The sequence below is a fragment of the Amia ocellicauda genome, chromosome 15, assembly GCF_036373705.1.
Source record: "Amia ocellicauda isolate fAmiCal2 chromosome 15, fAmiCal2.hap1, whole genome shotgun sequence".
NCBI lineage: Eukaryota > Metazoa > Chordata > Actinopteri > Amiiformes > Amiidae > Amia > Amia ocellicauda.
Window position 1 is genome coordinate 246,032 of NC_089864.1, and position 25,435 is coordinate 271,466.

General features: G+C 43.4%; 2 protein-coding genes and 1 pseudogene across 2 annotated transcripts; 1 reads left to right on the forward strand and 2 right to left on the reverse strand.

Annotated features, from left to right (window-relative positions):
• The first annotated feature begins 162 nt into the window (after positions 1–162).
• LOC136772058 (class I histocompatibility antigen, F10 alpha chain-like) lies at positions 163–10,064 on the forward strand (annotated as a pseudogene).
• A 3,195-nt stretch (positions 10,065–13,259) lies between these two features.
• On the reverse strand, positions 13,260–20,966 carry psmb9a (proteasome 20S subunit beta 9a). Its single transcript, XM_066724258.1, has 6 exons — positions 20,749–20,966; positions 20,550–20,617; positions 19,209–19,340; positions 16,145–16,274; positions 13,662–13,803; positions 13,260–13,456 (listed from the first exon to the last, which is right to left on the reverse strand). The coding sequence occupies exons 1-6, from the start codon at positions 20,794–20,796 to the stop codon at positions 13,329–13,331; spliced, it is 648 nt and encodes a 215-aa protein (XP_066580355.1). The 5' UTR covers positions 20,797–20,966; the 3' UTR covers positions 13,260–13,328.
• A 934-nt stretch (positions 20,967–21,900) lies between these two features.
• psmb12 (proteasome 20S subunit beta 12) lies at positions 21,901–25,212 on the reverse strand. The gene is made up of 6 exons (XM_066723564.1): positions 25,055–25,212; positions 24,288–24,358; positions 23,683–23,814; positions 23,423–23,552; positions 22,878–23,022; positions 21,901–22,234 (listed from the first exon to the last, which is right to left on the reverse strand). The coding sequence occupies exons 1-6, from the start codon at positions 25,100–25,102 to the stop codon at positions 22,107–22,109; spliced, it is 654 nt and encodes a 217-aa protein (XP_066579661.1). The 5' UTR covers positions 25,103–25,212; the 3' UTR covers positions 21,901–22,106.
• Between the last annotated feature and the right edge of the window lie 223 nt (positions 25,213–25,435).

Consider the following 25,435-nt stretch of genomic DNA (forward strand, 5'->3'; position numbering starts at 1 on the left):
TGTGTGTAAAGGAACATGGTGTCTTAAACTTCTCTGAAACTGTCCTTCAAAGTAGAAAACGCTATGCATATTGTGTTAATTCAAAGGGATTGCATGGGAAGGAAATATTGTAATGGACAGATGGTGCTAGGTTTTTATTCATATGAGTTGATGCAAAGTCAGATGTCGTAATCTTAAGTGTTGGCGAGGCTTGTTGGAAAGGTCTCTGCTTTAAAGTTTAATTTCCAAAACTACTGGTATATTGTTGTGGATAAAATATTCTTTACGGGTCCATTCGATTCTGTAACTTCAAACCAACAATACAGAGTGATACACACATTCCTCCATCTTATCGAGGGTCTGTAGTCTTTAACACTGTCTTTAGTCTACATGTGTATTGACTAACATAACTCTCAGCTAAGACCTGGAATTTAATAAAAAATACTGGACTGGACTGTGTCTCTTGGGACCAGGGCTGAGACCCGCTGGACTGGACTGTGTCTTTCGGGACCAGGGCAGAGACCCTGCTGGACTGGACTGTGTCTCTCAGGACCAGGGCTGCGACCCTGAAGGGGTACATTACAGTTGTAGCAGTGTGGTTTGTAGTAACTTGTGCTTGCTGGAACCTAGTTATTTAATTTGTGAGAGAATCAGGGTGACATAGAGTGACCTAATTGTTTGTTGTAAAGGGATCCAGACTAAGACAGGAAAAGAAACGAGAACAGTGTTAATCCCTGACTGGCATCTCCGTCTCTCCGTGTTACAGAATCGCACACTCTGTCTGCACTGGGACCCAGAGCGTGCCGGGAACAGCCAGGATCTTCATAGTTGGGGTGCTGGATAATGACCATATCAGCTACTTCGATGCAGTGAATGAAGTGGCCCCGCGACAGGACTGGGTGAAAGGGACCCATGGGTCAGAATACTGGCAGATCACTTCACAGAGAGTAGCCGACACCCTTCAGACCTTCCAGCAAAATGCCAAAGGTAAGACCACCAATAGAGGCTTTTCTTTGATCAGCACTCAGACTACAGCATAGGGATTATTTTTCATAGCAGAGACCCTTAGCCTTACAGTTGTCACAAAAATACACTTTTATCAAATAGTGCTGTAGGTGTAAAATACAATGCAACAAAGTACAGTATAGTAAGTACAAAATACAATATATGATGATATACAGCATCAGTTCTAGTTAAAATAATATCAAAATGAAGTGTAGAGTTTCATCCCTGCTGAGAGCTGTGAATACCAGCATATTTCTAGCACTGCATCTGTTAGATGAACAACACGAAAAAACACTCAATTATGAGAGAAGCAAAAACGGATTGATACAATTCTAAACTGATTTATAGGCGGTGCAGTGGCTGCCTGTGACCCAGGTTTGATTCTGCCTGTATGGAGTCTGCGCGTGTGCGTGTGTGTGCGTGCACGGCCCTGTATTTTGTACACGGCCTGTGTGTGTATTTTAATTCCAGGTGTTCAGACTGTGCAGCATATGTGTGGCTGTACGCACTACGATAACGGCTGGGCTGTGACAGGCTGGACTATCTCACCCTGAACACCAGCACCCGGACCTGGACCGCTGACAACCACAGGGCCCTCAAAATGCTGCAGTGGAAATCAGACTCAGACTACACTCAGGACGTGATGATCTATCTGCAGCAGTACTGCTTTGTTTGGCTGAACACATACATTGAACATGGGAGGCAGTTCCTAGAGAGGAAAGGTGAGCTGAAGATTTGACTTCAGTTTCTTGACTCCATTAATGATTGTATTTCAATAACTGAAACGTGTTTATTTTAGTTTTCTCCCAGCGTGTGAACTTCTTAATATTTAGGCTTGGTCCAAAGTTGTTTCTACCAAGTATGACTCGGGGGTGCGGGCGGTGAATACTTATGCAACTAACACATTCGTTTTTATGTTTAATAAACATTTGTTTCACAATAAAAACATATTTTGCACCTTCAAGGTGTTGTGTATGTGGTGTTAATCAAAGGGAGAGAATCCCAATTACACCCAATCAGCTCCAGGGTAAGAGAGAGAGGGAGAGAGTCACCTTTGGGTAGGATGGCTGGGCTGATGGCTTCTTATTGTGTGCGCCCAATGAACAGGTGTGAATAAAACTGAGAAGGGGGTGAGAGAGAGAATGTGTTCCACAGATTGACGGATTCCCACAGAGAAGAGCGCTGAAGTGGCTGTTTTATGTGCTGTGTTTCAGGGCTTGAAATCCTAGGAATGAAGATGATCATTTTCATCACTGTCATAGTAGCTGCTACTTTTGTCACCTTGTTGTTGATGGCGGGCTTTAGCGGGCCGCGCCAAACATCCTCGAGGGCTGCATTTGGCCTCTGGGCCGCACTTTGGGAACCCATGATTTAGATGGATTTTCCATTTCATTATTCTTTATGTATTTGTGACTAAAATAACTAAAATAAACCAAAGTGTTCCCTACTTTATTTAAATGTTTTGTATTCTTTGTAACTTTATTAAACATGGTTTTTGAAGTCTCTTAAAATGGGTCAGGATGCAGTCTTGTGTTGGCTGGTTCTTTATCCAAGCATATGGGGGAGAGTGACTTTGGAAATCTCCACAGACAAGATCACTGTGTTAGTCTAAACAGCATTGTATAGGAAACATGACAGCATAATCCAGGACTGAGCTGTCTATTCTGCCTGGTACCAGCACAGGTACTGACAAGATAACCAGGTCTTCATGGCTTCAAGAGTTTCAAGGCTGCGGTAAAGCAGGTTCCCTCTTCCAAAAAGGGTGTGTGTATCATAGGCTGCAGATGGTATCACCATGAATAATATTTGTTATCAGTGGCGTCATGGTTATGGATTCCCAAAGCGGTCCTGGAGGACCCCCTGCCCTTTTGGTTTTTGTTCTTCATTATATAATTGAGTCTTATATTGCATTATTAGTTCCATTAAGGAATCAATTAATCAATTAAGATCTTGGTTGGACTAAAAACCAGTAGGACAGGGGGTCCTCCAGGACCGGTCTACAAACAATACCCCATAATGACAACGTGAAAGAAGTTTGTTTGAAATCTTTGCAAATTTATAAAAATAAAAAACACATGTACATAAGTATTCACAGCCTTTGCAAGGACACTCAAAATTGAGCTCAGGTGCATCCTGTTTCCACTGATTATCCTTGTCCACCTGTGGTAAATTCAGTTGATTGGACATGATTTGGAAAGGCACACACCTGTCTATATAAGGTCCCACAGAGCACAAACCAAGCCATGAAGTCCAAGGAATTGTCTGTAGACTGCTGAGACAGGATTGTATTGAGGCACAGATCTGGGGAAGGGTACAGAAAAAATTCTGCAGCATTGAAGGTCCCAATAAGCACAGTGGACTCCATCATCCGTAAATGGAAGAAGTTTGGAACCACCAGGACTCTTCCTAGAGCTGGCCGCCTGGCCAAACTGAGCGATCGGGGGAGAAGGGCCTTAGTCCGGGAGGTGACCAAGAACCCGATGGTCACTCTTACAGAGCTCCAGCATTTCTCTGTGGAGAGAGGAGAACCTTCCAGAAGAACAACCATCTCTGCAGCACTCCACCAATCAGGCCTGTATGGTAGTGTGGCCAGACGGAAGCCACTCCTCAGTAAAAGGCTCCATGACAGCCCGCCTGGAGTTGGAGAGATAGACCTAAGCACACAGCCAAGATAACAACTCTGTGAATGTCCTTGAGTGGCCAGCCAGAGCCCAGACTTGAACCCGATTGAACATCTCTGGAGAGTTCTGAAAATGGCTGTGCGCCGACGCTCCCCATCCAACCTGATGGTGCTTGAGAGGTCCTGCAAAGAAGAATAGGTGTGCCAAGCTTGCAGCATCATACTCAAAAAGACTTGAGGCTGTAATTGGTGCCAAAGGTGCTTCAACAAAGTATTGAGCAAAGGCTGTGAATACTTATGTACATGTGCTTTTTTTTTTTTTTTTTTTTTTTTTAAATAAATTTCAAACTTCTTTCACGTTGTCATTATGGGGTATTGTTTGTAGAATTTTGAGGACAATAATGAATTTATTTTGGAATAAGGCTGTAACATAACTTTCCGGATGCACTGTACATGCTTTAGTAATAAGTAAAGTGCAACTTTGTTAAACGCTTCAGTTGCAATTACATTGACTTAATTGTTTTTATAGTTAATGCAATGCATTATGCAAACCATTTTAAAATACATGATTATGAAACAGTCCTTAAATTTCAGTATGGATAGTCCTCCACACTCTGAAATTGTGTAACTCCATGAAACTAAATATTTGTTAAAAAAAAAAAATATATAAACCTAAAAAAACATAATTATAACACACAAAACGCCAGTGATGAAGATGCAGACTGTGCGCTTTTAAAATGTTGCCATAGAAAGTGGTCGGCAGTCAGACGCACAGCGATGTCGCACAGACGTGTTAAAACTTAATAGTTTCCATATTGTATTTTGTATGTTTTTATTTGGGAAAATGTACAGAGACACATCTACTCATTCACACAGTATCTATAGATAAAGGGAGGTGTTTCAGGCTTTATACAATGTATTGTGGAGCTATAGAACACCTACATATACAGATATAGGTAGGCTATATCTAGTGGTTAAGGCGCACGACACGATGATGTTTTTAGGTATACATATTTTTACAAATATATTTAATTTAATTGAGTTATGGAGGACTATCAAAACTGCAATTTAAAATAAATACATGGACATTTAGGCCTATTTATTTATTTATTTATCGATTTAGTTGTTTATTTATTTAAACATGTATTTATACATTCATTAGTTTCAACATGTATATATTTATTGCCCGTTTGTCTCAATGCGCTTCTACATTTCGTAGCGTCTCTTGTATTTTTTTTCGATGTGACCAAACATTGAACTCTGTCAATCAGAGCTGGTGGGCGGGACCAGTGCGCGTATTGTCCTATCCAGAGCTCATAATCATCTTCATGTTCGTCTTCATAATCATCTCCATAATCATCTTCATCTTCATGTTAATAATCATCTTCATGTTCATAATCATCTTCATAATCATCTTCATGTTCATGTTCATGTTCATGTTCATAATCCTCTTCATGTTCATAATCACGTTCATCATAGTATGAACAGGCGCAGTCCCCACACACAGGTGGAGCCCGACCCTCAGACCCTGGACACGGAAACAAAGTGACACTTTCGCTTTCGCTTCTGATCTGCGCAGGCTGTTCCACCCGGAGGCTGGGGCTGCACCGGCTCTGCACTGCGATTGGCCGAGGCAGCTGATGTTTGCTGCTGCTGTTGTTGTTGATCTTGTGTTCTTGATTGACGCGCAGTTCTTGTAACAATGGACTCTGCTGATGACGCAGTCATGTCTCTGGCTGTGTACTGGCGGCGCTGTGCTCTCTCTCACAAGGGACTTTGACCAGGAAATAGACATGTATTTTATGAACTATTATTACATATATTTAGATCTTTTTAGAACTATTACTGTCCGCAAACAAAAATAACATTATTCTCCACACTGTGAACCCTGGAGCCTCTAGGGATGATGTGACGTCACATCTTCAGGCTGTGAACAATGACCAGTTTAGTGCTGCCTGCTGTTCTCCTAAGACATCTGCCCGACATGTTCTGTAACAAAATACGTTTTTAATAATTTAAACCTGCAGTGTACAAATCAAAGACTTATAAAAAGGGGGTTGTGTGATGTACACTAGATGTAAAACAACATGCAATATTTAGTTTTGTATATTGCAATATTTGAACATTGCACTTTAATAATAACTGCATCATAGAAAAGCAAATAACTCCGTTCCATAGAGACGGTGTCAATGCTTACTATTAGTGTATGAGAGACAGGGAGTCATCTTTTATTTCAGTAATTAACTCCGATAAAGTTGTGCTTCTCTTGGCCAACTGCATATTGTTCAGCAACTATCTTTCATTACATATATTTAAAATGTAACACTGAAGAAATGCAGTGCCTGTATCGTTGTTTCACCGTACTGTTATTTCACTTGCAGTCATTCACTCTCTGCACTACTTCCACACTGGGGTCTCTGGTGTCAGTGAGGTCCCAGAGTTCTCCATCGTGGGCCAGGTGGACGGGCAGCAGTTTGTCTACTATGACAGCAAACACAGAGCGCAGTTCCAAGGACTGACTGGATGGAGTGGAGCGAGGGGCCTCAGTACTGGGACATAGAGACTCAGACTGCTGTTGGTGTTCAGCAGGCCTTCAAAGCCAACATAGGAACTGCGATGCTGCGCTTCAACCAGTCCGGAGGTGAGTTAAGACAAACATGCATACATCTCAGCTTGTGCAGTGCACACCTTTATAGACAGAGGGGTCGCAGCTGGCACATACCTGCTGCAGATGCACACGCACGGTTTCTGTATGGTCACTACATGGGATCAGCGCTATTGCTTGGTATCTCTTCTTTGAAAGTGTTCCTGATTTTCTAGGTGTGCACACTGTCCAGGAAATGTACGGCTGTGAGTGGGATGAGGAGGACGGCACCTCAAGGGGGTTTGATCTGTACGGGTATGACGGCAGGGACTTCCTCTCATTGGATTTGGAGTCTCAGATCTGGGTGGCCCCGGTGCAGCAAGCGTTCCTGACCAAACTGAAGTGGGATCAGGACACAGCCTTGAATGAGGGTGTGAGGAACTACCTGACTCAGACCTGCGTAGAGTCCCTGAAGAAGTACATCGCCTCTGGCAGGAGCTCTCTGGAGAGGACAGGTACAGTCTGCCAAATCTTGGCTGATATCCTTCAAACTGGAGTTGTAAAATTAGATTTATATCTCCTCTTTTCACCACCTATCACAGTTGGGTTGTCTGGGCAAAGCTTCTAAGGGCTTCCTCTCTCTCTCCCTCTCTCTCCAGTCGCCCCCCAGGTGTCTCTGCTCCAGAGGGACCCCGGCTCCCCCGTGTCCTGCCTGGCCACGGGCTTCTTCCCCAGAGACGTGGTGCTGTCCTGGAAGAGAGACGGACAGGAGCTGCATGAGGGGGTGGAGAGCGGGGAGCTGCTGCCCAATGGGGACGGGACATACCAGGTCAGGAAGAGCCTGAGGGTCTCACCTGAGGACCTGGAGGGACACACCTACTCCTGTCATGTGGATCACCTGGGAGAGGAGGTCATCATCAAGTATTGGGGTGAGAAAGATGGAATACACAAGGGGAATTTGCAGGCGGAGAGGGAAAGTAGAAGGAGAGGATTAGGTTATGAAAAAACTACTGGGAAAGCACTGAGAGAGACTGGTGCAGAGACAGGGAGATTATGGAGCCGAAGAACAGGAACGTGGGTAAGAATCCAGACAGCCTGAGTAGAGAACAGTGGCACTGGAATTACTGTCGCTTAGGAGGGGGTTGAGGTAAGACCCTGTTTGATGACAGGAGCTGTGAACTTTGTGAGTCCAGCACTGACCTTACTTCAGTCAGCCATGTGCCTGTCAGAGTCTCCAGTGACCAGTGTGCTCTCTCTCCCTCTCCCTCCCTCCCTCCCTCCCTCTCTCTCTCTCTCTCTCTCTCTCTCTCTCTCTCTCTCTCTCTGTGTTGCAGAGACCCCCAGCCCCGGTCCCAGTGCAGTGCTGATCGCTGCAGTGGCTGTGGCCCTCATCGCCCTGGCTGTGATCGCTGTGGTGGCTCTGGTGATCGTCCGCAAGATGAAACAACCAGGTGAGAGAGAGCGAGAGAGAGAGCGAGAGAGAGAGCGAGAGAGAACGAGCAATTAAATTCTAGCTCCATCTTATGCCTCGTTTCCACTGGCAGACGCGACCGGACGCGTACGTCCCCGGATGCTTAAACAGATGTTCCCACTGGCTAAGCGTCGGGACGCGTCCGGACATGTTCGTGTTTTGTGGACGGTTAACTTGCTGGTGCTGGACGTGTCCATAAGCGTCCCTCCCCACTGAGGACATGATTCACTATCAGAATTGGAGGTGTGTGTTTGACTTGTACAGAGATCAGAGACATTGTGTCGGAAGATATAATCTCAAGTGCCGTGTGCGATCAAGAAGAAATTACAGTTTTATTAGTAGCATGGAGTGAAATCCACGTACAGAAACAATGACTGATACAGTTAATATCCGAGTGCATTAAACACTTGGATTTCACAGGACCGGGGCAGTGCCTGACTAGTTAAAATAAACTGAAGGATAACAATCGGATCGTAGCAGCCGATTTTATTAATATTGTATGAACAGCTGGCCGGTGTTTCAGGCTGTGTTTTGTCAATGGTGTGCAGGACAATCTGCAGAGACAGTCAGTGTGAAGGCGAACACGATTAACGTGTGCCCATTTACAAGTTAAATGAATGAATACATAATAAATACAGCAGATCTGGGTTTCCCTCTAAAACATTAAGGACTGGTTTAATAAATGCATCCATAAACGCCATGACGGAGACGCGCACACTTTAGTTCAATTAAACCTGCTATATTGTAGCTGGATGATTAATCGTGAAATGTGTATTTTGTTTAATCTGTAACTTGCCCTGGTTAAGGACGTCTGATAAGTAAATTATAAATAATACGGCAAAAAGTATTGTTTGCAGTTACAAATCTGTAGTAAGAGTAATAAGTTAAGGGAGTCACCCTGTGCCGTTTAAAATACATATATACTAACACAAATGATGACGATAATAATAATAATACATATTTGCTAATTAGTATTATTGTTGTGCATGGAAACATATTCTTATGGGGACGTGTTTGTCTGAATATAATGTTGTCTACACGTTTAGCTCTTCCTAATATCTCTAAATAGAAACGTGTATTTATTATGCTGTCTTCAATCATGTAAATACTGTTTTGTTTGTAGTATTTTACATTTTTCAAATAAAAACAATTCAATAAAATAGACACAAAAGTCCTCTCCACGTCAGGCTGTATCGCTCGTAGTGTTGTTCTCTGTCTCTGTTTTTAAAACGAAACTCAAACCAAACCCACAGTCGCTGCTCCTCCCATCAGAGGGACGGACTGGTTTTGTCAGTCCACTCACACAGGGGACACCCCTGGACACAGGCAGTGACACCTATGCTACACCCAAATATTACTATCAATATCAATTTTATGTCTCTCTGAGCTATGGTTTAATTTTATTAATTGAAATGAATCAGTTAATTGTTTAACATACATATCGTGTATTTATGTATGCAAATGTACATGTATATGTTCAAAACTGTTGTTTGTCACCATTGCTTTGGCAATACTTCTTTTTGGTCATGCCAATAAAAGCACATTGAATTTGAATTTGAGAGAGAGAGAGAGAGAGAGGCTGTGTTAGTACTGACCACCTACTGCCTTAGTGTCTGGACTGGTCTCTATACACACTGTAGTGTTCTGGTCACTATACACACTAGTCTCTGTGTGTAACACTGGTCCTGTTCTGACTCTGTGTTTCTCCCCACAGGAGCCCAGAAGCCCACCTACTCTTCTGCCCCAGGTGAGTCAAAGACAGTGAGAGGGAGTGGAGAGGGTGGGAGGCAGAGACAGTGCTATTTTACTTTGGTGAAAGAAAAAATCTTGACTACATAGTGCTTTTTGCTTACTGACCTAATTACACACGTTTGAACTATAATAGAACTTTTGGGACAAGAGATCTAAGTGAGCCTTGTATTAAATCAAATCAAATTGTACCTCTGACTGACTGCCTGCTCTGCTCCTCTGTTTGTGTCTCAGTGATGAATCCTGTTAAGCACAATCTCATTACTTCAGAATGTGGTAAGTATGGAGATGTATTTTTGATGAATGTGATTGTTTTATTTTATTTACCTATTCTACATGTATATGTGTGTTAAACTTTGATTTTCATGGTGTGGCAGTTTACAAACATCCTGTCTTAAGTTTAATCATTGTACTTTTCTCTATAGTATTTTATAGTTTAATTAATAATATTTAACCAAAGCCTACGCCAGGTCAAAACCTAGCAGACCTATTCACAAATTGCAACCTTCTACTATAGCACGTTTCTATTGATCGGTAAGTAGTAGAACATGGCTTCTGGCACGAATGTAAATTTTCTAACCACATTAATGGAGAAACATAATCATCCCTTTGATTATGTGAGAGGTGACGTCATGAACGACATCGATTTGCCCTGAAACAAGTCAAGCCAGGGTTCTTCCTCATGCTTGTCCTGACTGGCTGCTTTCTTTCAGGTGCTGATTCGCTCTATGATACCTGTTCCTCCACTTCCTCTTCGGACTCACGGTAAGTCCTGAGTGACGTTTCCTGGTGCAAATGAAAACGCCACCTCTGTCAGGAATAAATGTGAATGTGTCTGAAAGGGTTATACCCCTGTACTGTCACACACCTGTATTGTATATTCAAACAGATTCTGCTACAGAATTCTGAATCTGAAGGCTAAAGATCTCATCTCACGTAACCCTCTGATGATAAGGTTGATGGTGTGAAAGGCCATTTGAAGTACCCCAGGGGCGGTATAAATGGCATAGGGATTGATTTATCAGTTCATCTGTAGCAGGCATAACCAGACGATCTCTGAATCAGACACCCCAGATTTTTTTTTTTTTGTATCTTTCAAATCTGTGCAAGTTGTAAGACACAATGAGTTCTGGAGCTGATGTATCTGGCGGTTTAGGGATGTTTTTAATCATTGTAATATTTATGGTATCCTTTCTGTGTTGCAGAACCCCTCTTACGAAGTAGAATTCCCATCTGTGCTTGTGTGTGATCAACGCTTGCTGAAGATGACTGCAGGAAGCATATACATTGTTTTAGTAGTGTAAAGTGATCTTTTTTTATCATGTACTGCTCTCTAGACCTGGGACATATACTATTGAATAGAATAGTTTAAATATTGAAAGAGTATTTAAAACTACTCATGTATTTTTAGCCATAGCATTAATGTAAGCAGTTAAGTCTTAATTGGGGTTGTAAACTACTGGAGTTAGGGTCACAATAGTACAATTCTGAACTCCGATACAATACCAGTTTAGTTTCATGATGCTTGATACCATGGGGGGGTCTGGGGAATACATCTGAACAAAATCTTCATTCCAGGACTAATTAAGCTTTTTTACAATTGCCAGGTTCCTTGACAGAAAGACGAGTATTTCATAGTTGTCCTGGCTCAGCCTTGAATGTGACAGACTGCAGATGAGCCCAGAGACACTGAAAACTCACTCTGATGCAAAGCGGAAATGCACAAATGCTTTCTGGCAAACTGAGAGCAGAGGCAGACTTTTTTCACTGGTTCTCCACCAAGCAAGCACCAAACTCACTGGCCAGTTTTTCCTGTTGGGAGGGCTGTGCAGTGCTGGATGGGGCCTCTCCTGTCCTTTGTTTGTTCACTTTTTCCACTTTTTATGCTTAAGATTAAGATTTTATAATTATTGGTACCTCTTAAAGTGTGTGTATTGGGATACACAGTGCTGTAAGATTGTGTACATGGCACAGGGTGGTTTCTATTCAGTAAGGTTTTTTGATGAACTTGTTGACCAAATGTTTTTATTCAGGGAAATCAGCACCAATAAAAAAGCAACAATACAAGTGTTTCCTCCTTTTTAAAAGTTTTCCACTGCCCCCCTACCCCACCCCTAGAAGGACCACAAGCAACAAGAGTCAGCAGCTGTCTTCCAGGCCCGTACGTTTTCCCCCCCTGGCTCCATGGATCCGCGCCATGGAAAGCTCCATATTAATGACATCTAGAAAAGAGCAAACCCAGTGTAGCCAGGTAAGAGAGTGAGGAGGCTGCCAGAGGAGCGCCAATGTCTTCTCGGCCACCATGAGGCCTGCAAGCCATGTCCGTCTCTGCTGCAGTGCCACGCACACATTTCTTTAGCCCCATGTTTCCACTTCCCCCTGCTAAATATTTGGACAAATTGCATTCTTTGATTTCTACTTTTATATGGAATCAAACTTTCCACTCTTTAACGTGATACATCTACATGCGGATTATCCTTCCCTGATTTCAAATATCATTTTTGTACTATGAATGATCACTACTTGGCTTGACCCCAATGCCCCTGTATTGTGATGACCAATTAAGGTAAGCATTTTATGTCCACACAAGGATCTGATTAATTCTGCAGTACCTCTTAAGCACTGGGGAACTGAGCTACCATGACCCAAAATAAAATTGCTACTAGATCAAGGGGGAAAGACTACTGGTATAGTCTCTACACTTTACTCCCTTTTTTGATAGCCTCCTACAGGCCCCCATCAATATACACTTTTTGGACCTATCTGTCACTGGTGATGAGATATCTTGGGAGACTGTCTAGGGTAATATAAAGCGATCCTCCAGGAACCATAATTACCAGCTTATTCATTTTAATCTTATACACAGGACATATTTGACCCCTCGAAAACTATATCGGATTAAACTTGCCCCTAGCCCTAATTGCACTCGTTGTCCCCAGGGTCCCATCCGTACTTTGTTGCATATGTTTTGGGAATGCATCTTTGTCTTCCATTCTTAAAACAGACATTCCTCATTCTTCCTGAGTATTACTACTGGTCGATGACACGTCTCTTAATTTAATACTTTCCTAAAATATATTGAAATCCTGAATCAGATAGATCATAAAATGTATGTAACTCCTTACAAAATAAACTTCAAAAATAATTAGCTTTTTAAATGAAGCCAAGTCCTGTACCGTTATCACAGTTTTGTTTCTTTTCCTTCACTTGCTCACACTCTTGCACACTTTGCCTGTCCACCACAGAAAGTCAGGTGCTGCCCTGTTTTATTGAGGAACAGCGGTCATGTGTGTCACCCCCAAGTAATTTTCCTCCACCGGGGTCTGGGGAGGTACAGGGCAGTGTGGGGCAGATCCTCACCGCACCATCCAGCGTGGCATTATAGGTATTTGGAAGTATAGTAGGACACGGTGGCTCCCCCTGCTCGAGCTAGAGGATAGCGGCCACTGCCTGACCCCAATTTGGAGACCTAAATTGGATCAGACCATGGACCTCTGCGTACACTTCCACACTACGACCATGAGAATGCCTAAGCCTCTGAACCCTTGCCTGATGCTGTGATTTGCAATGTGTGTTTTATATATGTATGTATAAGGAGTTCATAGGAAGCTATTTATAAAAAAAAAATAGACATAATATATTTTAAACAATCATGTACAAAAACACAAACACACCAGTTTTTTTCTTACTGTAGGACAGGAGTAGTTACTCTGGTTCAGCCCTGCGGGAGCTCTCTGGTAACACATTGCGCTTTACAGATGAGTTGTATATCTATCTAAGTATCTAAGGGGCACCAGAATCAAAGGGGTTTTATATTGATCCACACAGACAGAAGACACAAACAGTGCTACTGGATTGTAAGACCAGGCTTTTATTCGGGTGGGGTGGATAGGGTGTGACTGGAAGGATTCTCTCCACTCTCATAGGTCGAAGAAGGTGGGCAGCTGGTTTCCCAGGATGCACTGCTCCTGGGCACCTTCCTTCTCAATGGTGACGAGATAGGCCACGCCCCCACTGGAGCCGTCTCGGCCCATAGCCAGCGTCAGAGCTGAAGGATGGGGAGAGGAAAAAGGAGAGAGAGAGTTAACCACTACACAATGACAGAGCCATTCGAACAGAACAACTACAGCACACAATTATAGCCAGAGATTTGAAAGACAGGGACTAATGAGAAGAGAGGGAGAGTATAACCAGTGAAAATCAGACTCTCTGTTGATGGAGGGATAGAGAGCTGAGGAGAGGAGGAGACTCACTGTTGATGACGAACTCCTGGCAGTCCTTGCGGCTCATGCCAGGCCGGTACTCCGCGTCCACGAAGCCGTAGATATAGGAGCTGCCTGAGCCGCCCACTGCGAACGCCTGTCTAGAGAGCAGGCCGTCCAGAGTCACGTACACCTGCACACAGACACACCTGGATAATATACACCTGTACAAACACACACACACACATGCCTGTACCATATATACACCTGCACACAGTCACACCTGTTTAATATACACCTGTACAAATACACACAACTGTACCATATATACACATGGATATATACACCTGTTCCATATATACACCTGCACACAGACACACCTGTACCATATATACACCTTCACAAACACACACAGACACACTGGATAATATACACCTGTACAAACACACATCGGACCACACAGGCCAGCCTTCGCTCCCCACGTGCATCAATGAGCCTTGGCCGCCCATGACCCTGTCGCCGGTTCAGCGCTTTTCCTTCCTTGGACACTTTTGATAGGTACTGACCACTGCAGACCAGGAACACCCCACAAGAGCTGCAGTTTTGGAGATGCTCTGACCCTGTCGTCTAGTCATCACAATGTGGTCCTTGTCAAAGTCGCTCAGATCCTTACGCTGCCCTTGGTGTCCCACACATGCCCTCACCCACTTGTCCAGAATATGGTGCAAGACTCATCTGACCAGATCACTTTTTCCCACATCTCTGTAGACCAGTGCCTACGGTTTTTGCACCACTGAACTCTCAGATGTGCATTTGTCTTTGTAATGAGGCATTTATGCACTGCAGCCCTACTATAATATCCTCTCTGTGTAGTTCTCAACGGACTGTTCTTGCTGACACAGTCTGATCACGTCCTGCACTGACATTCTCAGTCACCTGGGAAAAAGTTGCTCTTCCGTTTGTCCTTGCATATCACAGTAATGCATGAGCATCAGGTCATTGGATGTGCACTTTCCACCACAATGTCCAACCCTATTGACTGATGTCTTTCCCATAGATGCAGATGCAACTTTTGTGACTGAAACTCCTGCCATTCGTGCCCCAATAATGACCCCTCTTTCAAAGTCACTTTCAAAGATCCTTTCCTCTTGCCATCTTGATACAAATTGAGGTAAACTAATTATAAATACATACACCTGGATACAGAGACACAACTAGATACACACACCTGTGTCATATTTACCATGGCTGTCAAAAGTATTCACCCCCTTGGACTTTTCCACATGTCATTGTGTTAAAACATGAAATCAGAATGGATTTAATCAGGAGTTTTTAACCTAATCAACACAGAAACTGTCAATAATAATAGTGAAAATTAATTACAAATACAAAACAGAAAATAATTGAATGCATAAGTAGTCAGCCCCTTCAGTCAATATTTGGTAGAGGTGCCTTTTGGCAGCAATTACAGCCATGAGTCTTTGTGGATAAGTCTCTACCAGCTGTGCACATCTGGACACAGCAATTGTTGCCCATTCTTCTTTGCAGAATTGCTCAAGCTCCATTAAGTTGGATGGGGACCTTTGGAAGACTGTAACTGGAAGACAGAAAATGTCATACCAATCCACAAGAGAGGGGACAAAACTGAGCCAGTTGGAGATAGTCAACATGGGTTTAGACGATCATGGCAGATCATGTCTTACTAATTTATTATAATTTTTTGAACATGCAACTGCAGCTGTAGATAATGTGAAAGCATATGATATGATATACTTAGATTTTCAGAAAGCTTTTGATAAGGTTCCACACCAAAGACTGATCCTCAAATTGGAAGCTGTTGGCATTCAGGGTAATGTAAGTAGATGGATTATGAACTGGTTGATGTCTAGGAAACAGAGGGTGTCGATTAGAGGAGTCGCTTCTAACTGGAGTGAGGTTGTTAGTGGAGATCCACAGGGATCAGTACTAGGGCCTGTGCTGTTTCTAATCTATATCAATGATCTAGACTACGTGACTTCTAAAGACAATTGGTTTCACCACAGCTCAATCAGGTGTGTCAGAGCAAAAGGGGGTGATTACTTATACATTCAAGTGTTTTCTGTGTTGTTTGTGTTTGTAATTTATTTAGAACAGTTTGCAAATTATATTTTTCATTTTGACATTATGGACATTGTCTGAGTTGATCAGTGGCAAAAACTCCTGATAAAATCCATTCTGATTTAATGTTTTAACACAAAGTCCAAGGGGGTGAATACTTTTGAGAGCCACTGTATATGTCTGTACTATATATATATATATATATATATATATATATATATATATACACACACACACACCTGTACTATATATTCACACAGACACACCTGGATATCAAACATACAGCTAGAAATATATGCCTGTACAATATGTATGCACTTGACATTAGCTGATCCAGAATTATATACATCGGGTACAGAGAGATACACTTGTATGTATACACCAACACACTTTTTATACCAGATTTACATACAGAAACACTGGCCTCCCCCACTGACCTGCCCACCCCGGCGGCGGTCCCAGCCGGCCACGATCAGGTGCGCTGACAGCTCCTCCTTGTACTTGTAGGAGATGTTTCTGACCAGAGAGGCAGCGGACTGGACCAGAGGGTCCTCCCCAATCTCTATACTGAGAGAAAGAGAGAGAGAGAGGGTGGGGAGTGAGGCAGGGCTGCGGTCTGAGCCCAACACTGTTCAACATCTACATCAATGAGTTGGCAACAGTTTTGGAGCAGTCTGATGCCCCTGGCCTCACCCTAAATGACACAGAAGTCAAATTCCTGCTCTATGCGGATGACCTAGTCTTGCTGTCGCCCACAGAGCAGGGGCTTCAGCAAAACCTGGCACTGCTAGAGCAGTACTGTCAGTCCTGGGCCCTGGCAGTAAACATGAAGAAGACAAAGATCATGATTTTCCAAAAAAATGCCAGACCTCAGGGAAACAAATACCACTTCACGATAGGCAACACTACCATAGAACACACCTCACACTACACTTACCTGGGCCTGACTATTAGTGTGTCAGGGGGTTTTAACCTGGCAGTGAAGGCACTCAAAGACAAAGCAAGAAGAGCTTTCTACGCAATCAGAAGAAGATTCTATAAAATTAATATTCCAGTCAAAATCTGGCTCAAACTAATTGACAGTGTGATCCAGCCCATTGCGCTGTACAGTAGTGAAGTATGGGGTCCACTCAGTCAACAGGACTACACTAGGTGGGACAAACATCCAATAGAGACCCTGCATGCTGAACTCTATAAAAACATACTGCAGGTGCACAGGAACACACCAAACCACGCATGCAGGGCAGAATTAGGCCGCTTCCCAACCCTCATTAATATAAAGAAAAGAGCACTGAAATTCTGGATGCACCTGAAGAAAAGTGAGTCAGACTCACTCCAGTACAAGGCCCTCCAAACCCAAGAGCTCAGCCCTGAAAAGAGTCCCCTGAGTCAGCTGGCCCTGAAGCTCACGGCACTGACCCCCGCTAATACTGCGAACAGAGACCAGCTTCAAGTCAGCACTGCTTACCTGCCCCCAATTAGAGTCAACCAAATCATAAAGATAACCAAAACCTCCTATCTGGAACATTGGAAAAATGAAACCAAATCCCAAAGTAAACTGGATTGCTATCGGGCCCTAAACAGAGAATACACCCTGGCAGAGTCTCTCTTCACTGTCAGAGATACGAAGCAGAGACGGATCCTGACCCAGTACAGGCTCAGTGACCACAGCCTGGCCAGAGAGACGGGCCGACAAAGGCAGAGCTGGCTGCCCAGAGAGGAGCGGCGCTGTGGTCACTGAGAGACAGGAGAGGTCCAGACAGAGATGCACTTCCTCCTCCAATTCACAAATATTATAAAATCATTTTCTGAATTGATACATGAAAAACAAATAGCTATCCTCCCGGGGGAGGGACACACAGCCCCCCTGGCCGCCCAATATGTAGCCGCTGCCACAGCCTGAGGGGCTCACTGTGAAAACATACATGAGCACCAGCTGTAAACTTGTAAACTATAAATTAAGTAAATGTCCATGTCTATTAAGATTTTATTTATAAATTATATTGTACTGTTTCAATTTTTTTTCTCTCCTTTTTCTTACCTTTTATTATTTTTCAATGTATGTATATAATATACACTCACCTAAAGGATTATTAGGAACACCATACTAATACTGTGTTTGACCCCCTTTCGCCTTCAGAACTGCCTTAATTCTACGTGGCATTGATTCAACAAGGTGCTGAAAGCATTCTTTAGAAATGTTGGTCCATATTGATAGGATAGCATCTTGCAGTTGATGGAGATTTGTGGGATGCACATCCAGGGCACGAAGCTCCCGTTCCACCACATCCCAAAGATGCTCTATTGGGTTGAGATCTGGTGACTGTGGGGGCCAGTTTAGTACAGTGAACTCATTGTCATGTTCAAGAAACCAATTTGAAATGATTCGACCTTTGTGACATGGTGCATTATCCTGCTGGAAGTAGCCATCAGAGGATGGGTACATGGTGGTCATAAAGGGATGGACATGGTCAGAAACAATGCTCAGGTAGGCCGTGGCATTTAAACGATTCCCAATTGGCACTAAGGGGCCTAAAGTGTGCCAAGAAAACATCCCCCACACCATTACACCACCACCACCAGCCTGCACAGTGGTAACAAGGCATGATGGATCCATGTTCTCATTCTGTTTACGCCAAATTCTGACTCTACCATCTGAATGTCTCAACAGAAATCGAGACTCATCAGACCAGGCAACATTTTTCCAGTCTTCAGCTGTCCAATTTTGGTGAGCTTGTGCAAATTGTAGCCTCTTTTTCCTATTTGTAGTGGAGATGAGTGGTACCCGGTGGGGTCTTCTGCTGTTGTAGCCCATCCGCCTCAAGGTTGTACGTGTTGTGGCTTCACAAATGCTTTGCTGCATACCTCGGTTGTAACGAGTGGTTATTTCAGTCAAAGTTGCTCTTCTATCAGCTTGAATCAGTCGGCCCATTCTCCTCTGACCTCTAGCATCAACAAGGCATTTTCGCCCACAGGACTGCCGCATACTGGATGTTTTTCCCTTTTCACACCATTCTTTGTTAAACCTAGAAATGGTTGTGCGTGAAAATCCCAGTAACTGAGCAGATTGTGAAATACTCAGACCGGCCCGTCTGGCACCAACAACCATGCCACGCTCAAAATTGCTTAAATCACCTTTCTTTCCCATTCAGACATTCAGTTTGGAGTTCAGGAGATTGTCTTGACCAGGACCACACCCCTAAATGCATTGAAGCAACTGCCATGTGATTGGTTGGTTAGATAATTGCATTAATGAGAAATTGAACAGGTGTTCCTAATAATCCTTTAGGTGAGTGTATAACTGCTTTGGCAACACTACAAAACTGTTTGTCATGCCAATAAAGCACCCTTGAATTGAATTGAATTGAATTGAGAGAGAGAGAGATAGAGGGAGGGGGAGAGAGAGAGAGAGAGAGAGAGAGAGAGAGGGAGGGAGGGAGGGAGGGAGGGAGGGAGAGAGAGAGAGGGAGAGGGAGTACCAGTCCCAAGTCTCTGACTGACCTGTGGACGTCCAGCTGGTAGTTGACGATGTCTGCTATGGTCTGGGCATCGGCCGCGGAGCCGGACAGCGCGCAGTACACCTTGTCATGGAGAGGAGAGAGCTTATTCATCACCCTGTTCACCACCGAATCCCTGAGAAAGAGAGAGAGAGAGAGATAATATATACACACTGAAAGAAAGGAGGAGGGGAGAGGGATATAGGGAAGAGAGAAGAGAGAAGAGAGAGAGGGGGGGAGGGTAAACAGAAGTTCATTCACTACACAAAGAGAAATGACAGGGGACAGGGAAGCGCGGATACTATGGAGGGTGATCAGTGCCAAAATGAAGATGAACGTGATTATGAACATGAAGATGAACATGAAGATGATTATGAACATGAAGATGATTATGAACATGATTATGAACATGAAGATGATTATGAAGATGAACATGAAGATGATTATGAACATGAAGATGAACATGAAGATGATTATGAGCATGAAGATGATTATGAAGACGAACATGAAGAGGATTATGAGCTCTGGATAGGACAATACGCGCACTGGTCCCGCCCACCAGCTCTGATTGACAGAGTTCAATGTTTTGTCACATCGAAAAAAAGAAATACAAGAGACGCTACGAAATGTAGAAGCGCATTGAGACAAACGGGCAATAAATATATACATATTGAAATAAATAAACAAATAAATAGACGAATAAATAAATAGATAGCCCTAAATGTCCATGTATTTGTATAATCGTGCATTTATGTTCTCTGTGTATGTATTTAAAATGTAAGCTTGGATAGTCCTCCAGTCCTCCAGTCTCACAGTCGTGCGCTTTAACCAGTACTGGAGCCTCGCTATGGCGCTGCGGTGAATGTGCATTGTGACGTGGAGAGCGGGTTCGAGTATGAATACAGCCTTGCTATGTCTTTATGTGTGTGTACTATAGCTCCACAACACATTGTATAAAGCCTAGTCAAATCTAGGACTTAATCTAACACGTCCCTTTATCTATAGATACCGTGTGAGCGAGTAGATGTGTCTGTAAATTTCCCCGAATAAAAACAAACAAAACAAACAAAGCATCTTCATCAGTGGGATTTTCTGTTTCCAAATTATGATGTATGGATGATGTTTTTTAGGTATAAATATGGTGGGCGGGACCAGTGCGCGTATTGTCCTATCCAGAGCTCATAATCATCTTCATCTTTATAATCACCTTCATAATCATCTTCATGTTCATACTCATCTTCATGTTCATCTTCATGTTCATAATCATCTTCATAATCATCTTCATGTTTATAATCACATTCATCTTAAATTTGGCACTGATCACCCTACATAGATACAGACTCACCCTGCGGACACTCTGGAGTCGGAGCCCAGCACCACTCCTCCCTCAAACTCTATCGCTATAATCGTCGTCTGCGAGAGAGAGAATTAAAGAAAAATGAACATAAGGGTTACTGGAAGTAGCACATATACAACAATTGTTCATTTAGACAAATGAAAGTCGACTCAACATTTCTCTAAGAGACTTAGCTCGGCTCACGCACCCCCAGCGCCAACCCGGACCCGGACCCGGACCCCAGCCCTGTCTGCATCGTTGCTGCTGTCTGTTTCTATAATCCCAAAGCGTTTTTCTAGATATAAAGTATATATCTATAGTTATACAATGATTTTAATAGAGACGTGCGCCACTGCTACCGCGTCTGCGAGGCCCGGAGTGCGTCTCCACTTTTCCGTTTCACTTTCGCCTTCATCGCAGAGAGAGAGAGAGAGAGAGAGAGAGAGAGAGAGAGAGAGAGAGAGAGAGAGAGAGAGACGCAAAGTATTTGTAAAGTTCTTAATGTTGTTGTATTCATTTCAATGTACCCAATTGCTTTGGCAATACTTGTGTGAAAACATATCATGCCAATAAAGCTTGTTTTGAATTTGAATTTGAATTTGAGAGTGAGAGAAAGAGAGAGAGTACTGCAATAATAGACACCAATAAGGGAGAATGTTACGCAAAATATCACCAATTCCCTCCCCCGACACCCCTAACAGAGACAGACGATCCTGGGAGGAAGACACACAGCCCCGCAAAATATGTAGCAACCATCACCTGAGGGGCTTGGACACAGCGCTGGGGGTGAGTGAGCCATATATTTGTGTGTGTGTGCGTCTTTCATGTATTTTATATGATAAAGCTCTATACTGTACTGGAGCATTCTGGATACAACACATTCCTCAGGGGTACAGCAGCAGTGTCCCCACCTGGGACCCTGCTCAGCAGTCCAGAGCCCAGACTGCTCCTCTAAACTGCTGCCCCATCTATACAATACACTACACCTGATAAAATACTCTATGAACTACTGGCTTGTACTATTTCTACTGTCATCTGAATACGTCTTGGTGAAGACTTTTAATCACCCTGTCTACACAGTTTATGCACATATGCTGCATATAGTACAATCGGATATGCTTTTGGATAAAAGGCAGTCACTCCTTTCACAGGAAACAGTGCCATTCAGCCTCTCATTCAGGGCACTGAATATTGTCCATGAAACTCTGCTGGTTGATCAGTGGTGTCTGTTGAAGAGCTGTGGGTCCCTGATTCATACCCAGAGGGGCAACACCAGCGAAAGACTTACATTGCGTTAAGACGGGGGGGTTATTACATATTTCATATATTCCATTATATAAAATAACATACAAGACACAGATCATATAACCTGTTTATTTAATTGAAACAATTACCAAATTGTTTCAATGGGGGGAATCTGAAGATGCCAGGTGCAACGCAGAACAGCAATTACAGCGATTACAACTGGACAGGACTGGACACTGGGGTCGCCCCAGACTGAGGCCACTGATGAGGCCGTCTGCCCTGGCATCTCCCCTGGCTCAGAGACGAGCCCGTCCAGAGGGCTCATATGCGGTGGAAGACGGGCAGTTTGTTTCCAGGGATCAGCTGTCTCTCCACGCCTGCCTCTGTCACGATGGCTAGGTGAATCACCCCACCACTCACATTGTCTCTGTCCATCGCGAGAGAGAGAGCTGCCAGAGAGAGGGGGTTAGTACACTCACACTGACTGGTATATTAACAGTACAGTAAGGAACATTAACACTGCACAGAGAGAGAGAGAGAGAGAGAGATGGAAGATGTGGGGGGTGGAGAGAGGAAGTAGAGAATGACAGAGAGAGAGAACAACAGATATTCAAGTGTTTAAAATCATGAAGGGCATCGACCACATCAAACCAGAGGAGCTTTTCCAATGTTCTTATACAGAAAGAACAGACAGAGAGACACAAACACATGCTAGTCTACACACACCCTCCCATCTAGATGGGGGATTAATGTTATTAAGTGTTATTCTCTTACATGGGGGAGGGGGGAATTTCATGGGAATTAAGGGAAAGATAAATGTGTTATTTTAATTTAGTTTATTCATTTTTACTTAATCTTATTTAGTGCTTGTTTTTATTAATATAATTATTTAATTTATAATTCTGTAATTTATTTCTGTATTTATTTGGTTTAACATTATTTACTTATCTTTTTTATTTTATTATTGCATGTATCACCTCTGTATTATAGAGGCTATGGGCACACCAATGACAGTCGTGCCAAAATCAAGCTCATGCGATTGGAATTGAATTGAGAGAGTGACTGGCGGTCTGCACCAGAAAGGCCCTGTACCGTTGGTAGTGAAGGTCAGGCACTGCTCCCTGGTCATCCCGGAGCGGAATTTGGCATCTGCGTAGCCATAGATGTAGGTCCCCCCAGAGCCCCCGATAGTGAACTCCTGTTCCAGCACTGTGCCACCCAGAGACACCTGAAACACCTGGCACAGAGAGCAGGACAAGGAGAGATGGGGTGGGAGAGAGGGATGAGAGGTGGGAAAAGGAGGAGACAGGTGAGAGGGATGGACAATGAGAGAGAAGGAGACAACGAGAGGGGGAGAGGGAAGTGGGGGGGTGAATAAAATAACCCTGGCTGACTGGACACTGAATGTAATGAACAACGCATGGAGGTACAGAGAGGCGAGATACATTATTCCATGAGGATGAAGGACTGAAGGGTGTTCAGTGTTTCTCCTTCTCTCACACATTTATTTCTTATTATTTATTTACCTCTTTTCTTTATGAGTGTTTCACTATCCCTCCCTTTCCCATCACCTGTGAGAGTTTGTGTGTGAGAGTGTGTGTATGTGAGACAGAGGTTTTGTCGGTGTCTGTTTGTACCTGTGGTCCTTTCTTGCAGTCCCAGCCAGCCACTATGAATCCTGCGCTCAACTCGTCTCTGTACTTATAGCAGAAGTCCCTCATGACCGAAGCAGCAGAGAGAACCAGGGGCAGCTCACCCATCTGCATACTGTGACCAAACACAAACACACACACAGACACAGACAGACATACAGACACAGACACAGTCAGATAACTACTCATGCGACACTAGTATGCTGAAGACTGCTGTGTTTGCCCTGTGAGGATGATCTGCTCACCTGTGGAAGTTGAGCTGGTGGATGACCGCGTTGGTGACTGCCTGGGCGTCGGCCAGTGAGCCGGACATGCAGCAGAAGATCTTGTCGCTGACCTGAACCACTTTGTTGATCACGCGTGACGACACGTATGTTCTGTAGGACAGGAACCCCAGAAGGTAACTCACATGTCTGTGTGCCTGCTTACTATAATCATTTTTATTTGTATTATTACTATTATTAGTATTACTAGTATCATAATTATCATAATTTCATTTAAAACACCAACACAGATTGTTTAACTTTTAACATGGGGAAGGGGGGGGAGTTACAATGGCTCAGTCCTTTGATTGGCGAGTGTACTGATGACTATATTTCACTTTATGATAAAGGCAATATAAAGTGATCACAATATGTCCTGGAGATGCTTCTGGGAGACATCATTTGGCGAAGGTCAAAATGAACTGAACCAAGATGGCAGGTTTGTGGAGCATGTATTGCTCTGCACTCCTAAAAGGTTTAATATGGGTAAAAAGTCTCTCTCTCCCGTCTTCTCTCCCTCTATGCCAGGATGAAGGGAATCTGTAGGTTAGGGCTACAGTTATTGCCTGTGTATCTATCTGTCTTACCCTCCCATTGAAGCTCTGGAATCTGATCCAATCACCACCCCCCCATTGTAGCGCACTGCAATGATAGTGGTCTGTTAGGGGGAGAGAGAGAGAGTTAATACTGACAAACTGATAGGCTGAACACAAGTTAAACCTGTAGTGAGAGAGAGAATGAGAAAGAGAGAGCAGAATACACGTAATATTATTCAATATTATACTTCACATCCCTAAAAGAACATTTCCGACATTATCTCATGATCGAGCACATTTTCCTATCAAATATCCCCGTCCGAGTCACAGCGGAGATCACCGAAGCATCACACGCCGTGCTGACACTTTCACTTTCCATTCGTCTTTTATTGATTCTTTGATCAAGGGTTTTAAATAAACGAACTGTGTTTGTCACCAATTCTGTGCCTGTATGAATATGTTAATTTATTTCACCAACAAAATATCTGAAGACAACTAGCACACTTTTAATTGGTTTTCATTGGAGTATGTATGAGTAGGAGTAGGAGGAAGAGGGTTAGTATAAAAGGAAGACAAATAATACTTCTGTATTTATTGTCTTTAATTTACGAAAATCTGGACAGTTGAAATGGCTAATTCCGAATTATTGTTATTATGATTTATTATTGATACAGAGCTATAGAATGTACATGATAAAAACGAAAGTGACACGAATGAAACGCACACAGACACCGGAGTATGATGCAGTTTTCGGTTTTGCCTGTGAATGTTAGAGAGTTGTATAAATAATGTATTTTCTCCAGCTCTTGATAACTCACCCCGGTGCTCACTTCAGCCGACCGCCATTCTCCGTGTGAGCGGTCCATGGTGCCCCGCGTAGCCGCGCAGGTCGCTCGCTCGGGCGGAGGTGCTGCGCGTCGACTGCGCCCTCGGAGCTGCAACAATCGGGACTGAGGCTTGTGAAATAGCGCCCTCTTCAGCACAGTGACCGAACTGTAAACGAACTCGTTACTGTACTACTACCCCTGCAAACACAATGTTGCCATTGTTGGGAATTTATCCTTACGCTCATACCATCAGATTGTAACCTCCATACACTACTAATACGACTACTAACCTACATTCTGCATCTAAATATAAAAATACATATTATAAGTCATACTATTGCCTTGCATTACTAGCACTTGTATTGTTTATTT

Coding starts and splice junctions, on each gene's coding strand:
- psmb9a (XM_066724258.1), bottom strand. CDS start 20,796: ATGCAGACAGGGCTGGGGTCCGGGTCCGGGTCCGGGTTGGCGCTGGGG. Junction 20,618..20,748: donor GGTCCGGGTTGGCGCTGGGG/GTGCGTGAGCCG, acceptor TCTCTCTCGCAG/ACGACGATTATAGCGATAGA. Junction 13,804..16,144: donor ACCGCCGCCGGGGTGGGCAG/GTCAGTGGGGGA, acceptor GTCTGTGTGCAG/GTGTACGTGACTCTGGACGG.
- psmb12 (XM_066723564.1), bottom strand. CDS start 25,102: ATGGACCGCTCACACGGAGAATGGCGGTCGGCTGAAGTGAGCACCGGG. Junction 24,359..25,054: donor CGGCTGAAGTGAGCACCGGG/GTGAGTTATCAA, acceptor TCCCCCTAACAG/ACCACTATCATTGCAGTGCG. Junction 23,815..24,287: donor TCCAGAGCTTCAATGGGAGG/GTAAGACAGATA, acceptor CCTGTCCTACAG/AACATACGTGTCGTCACGCG.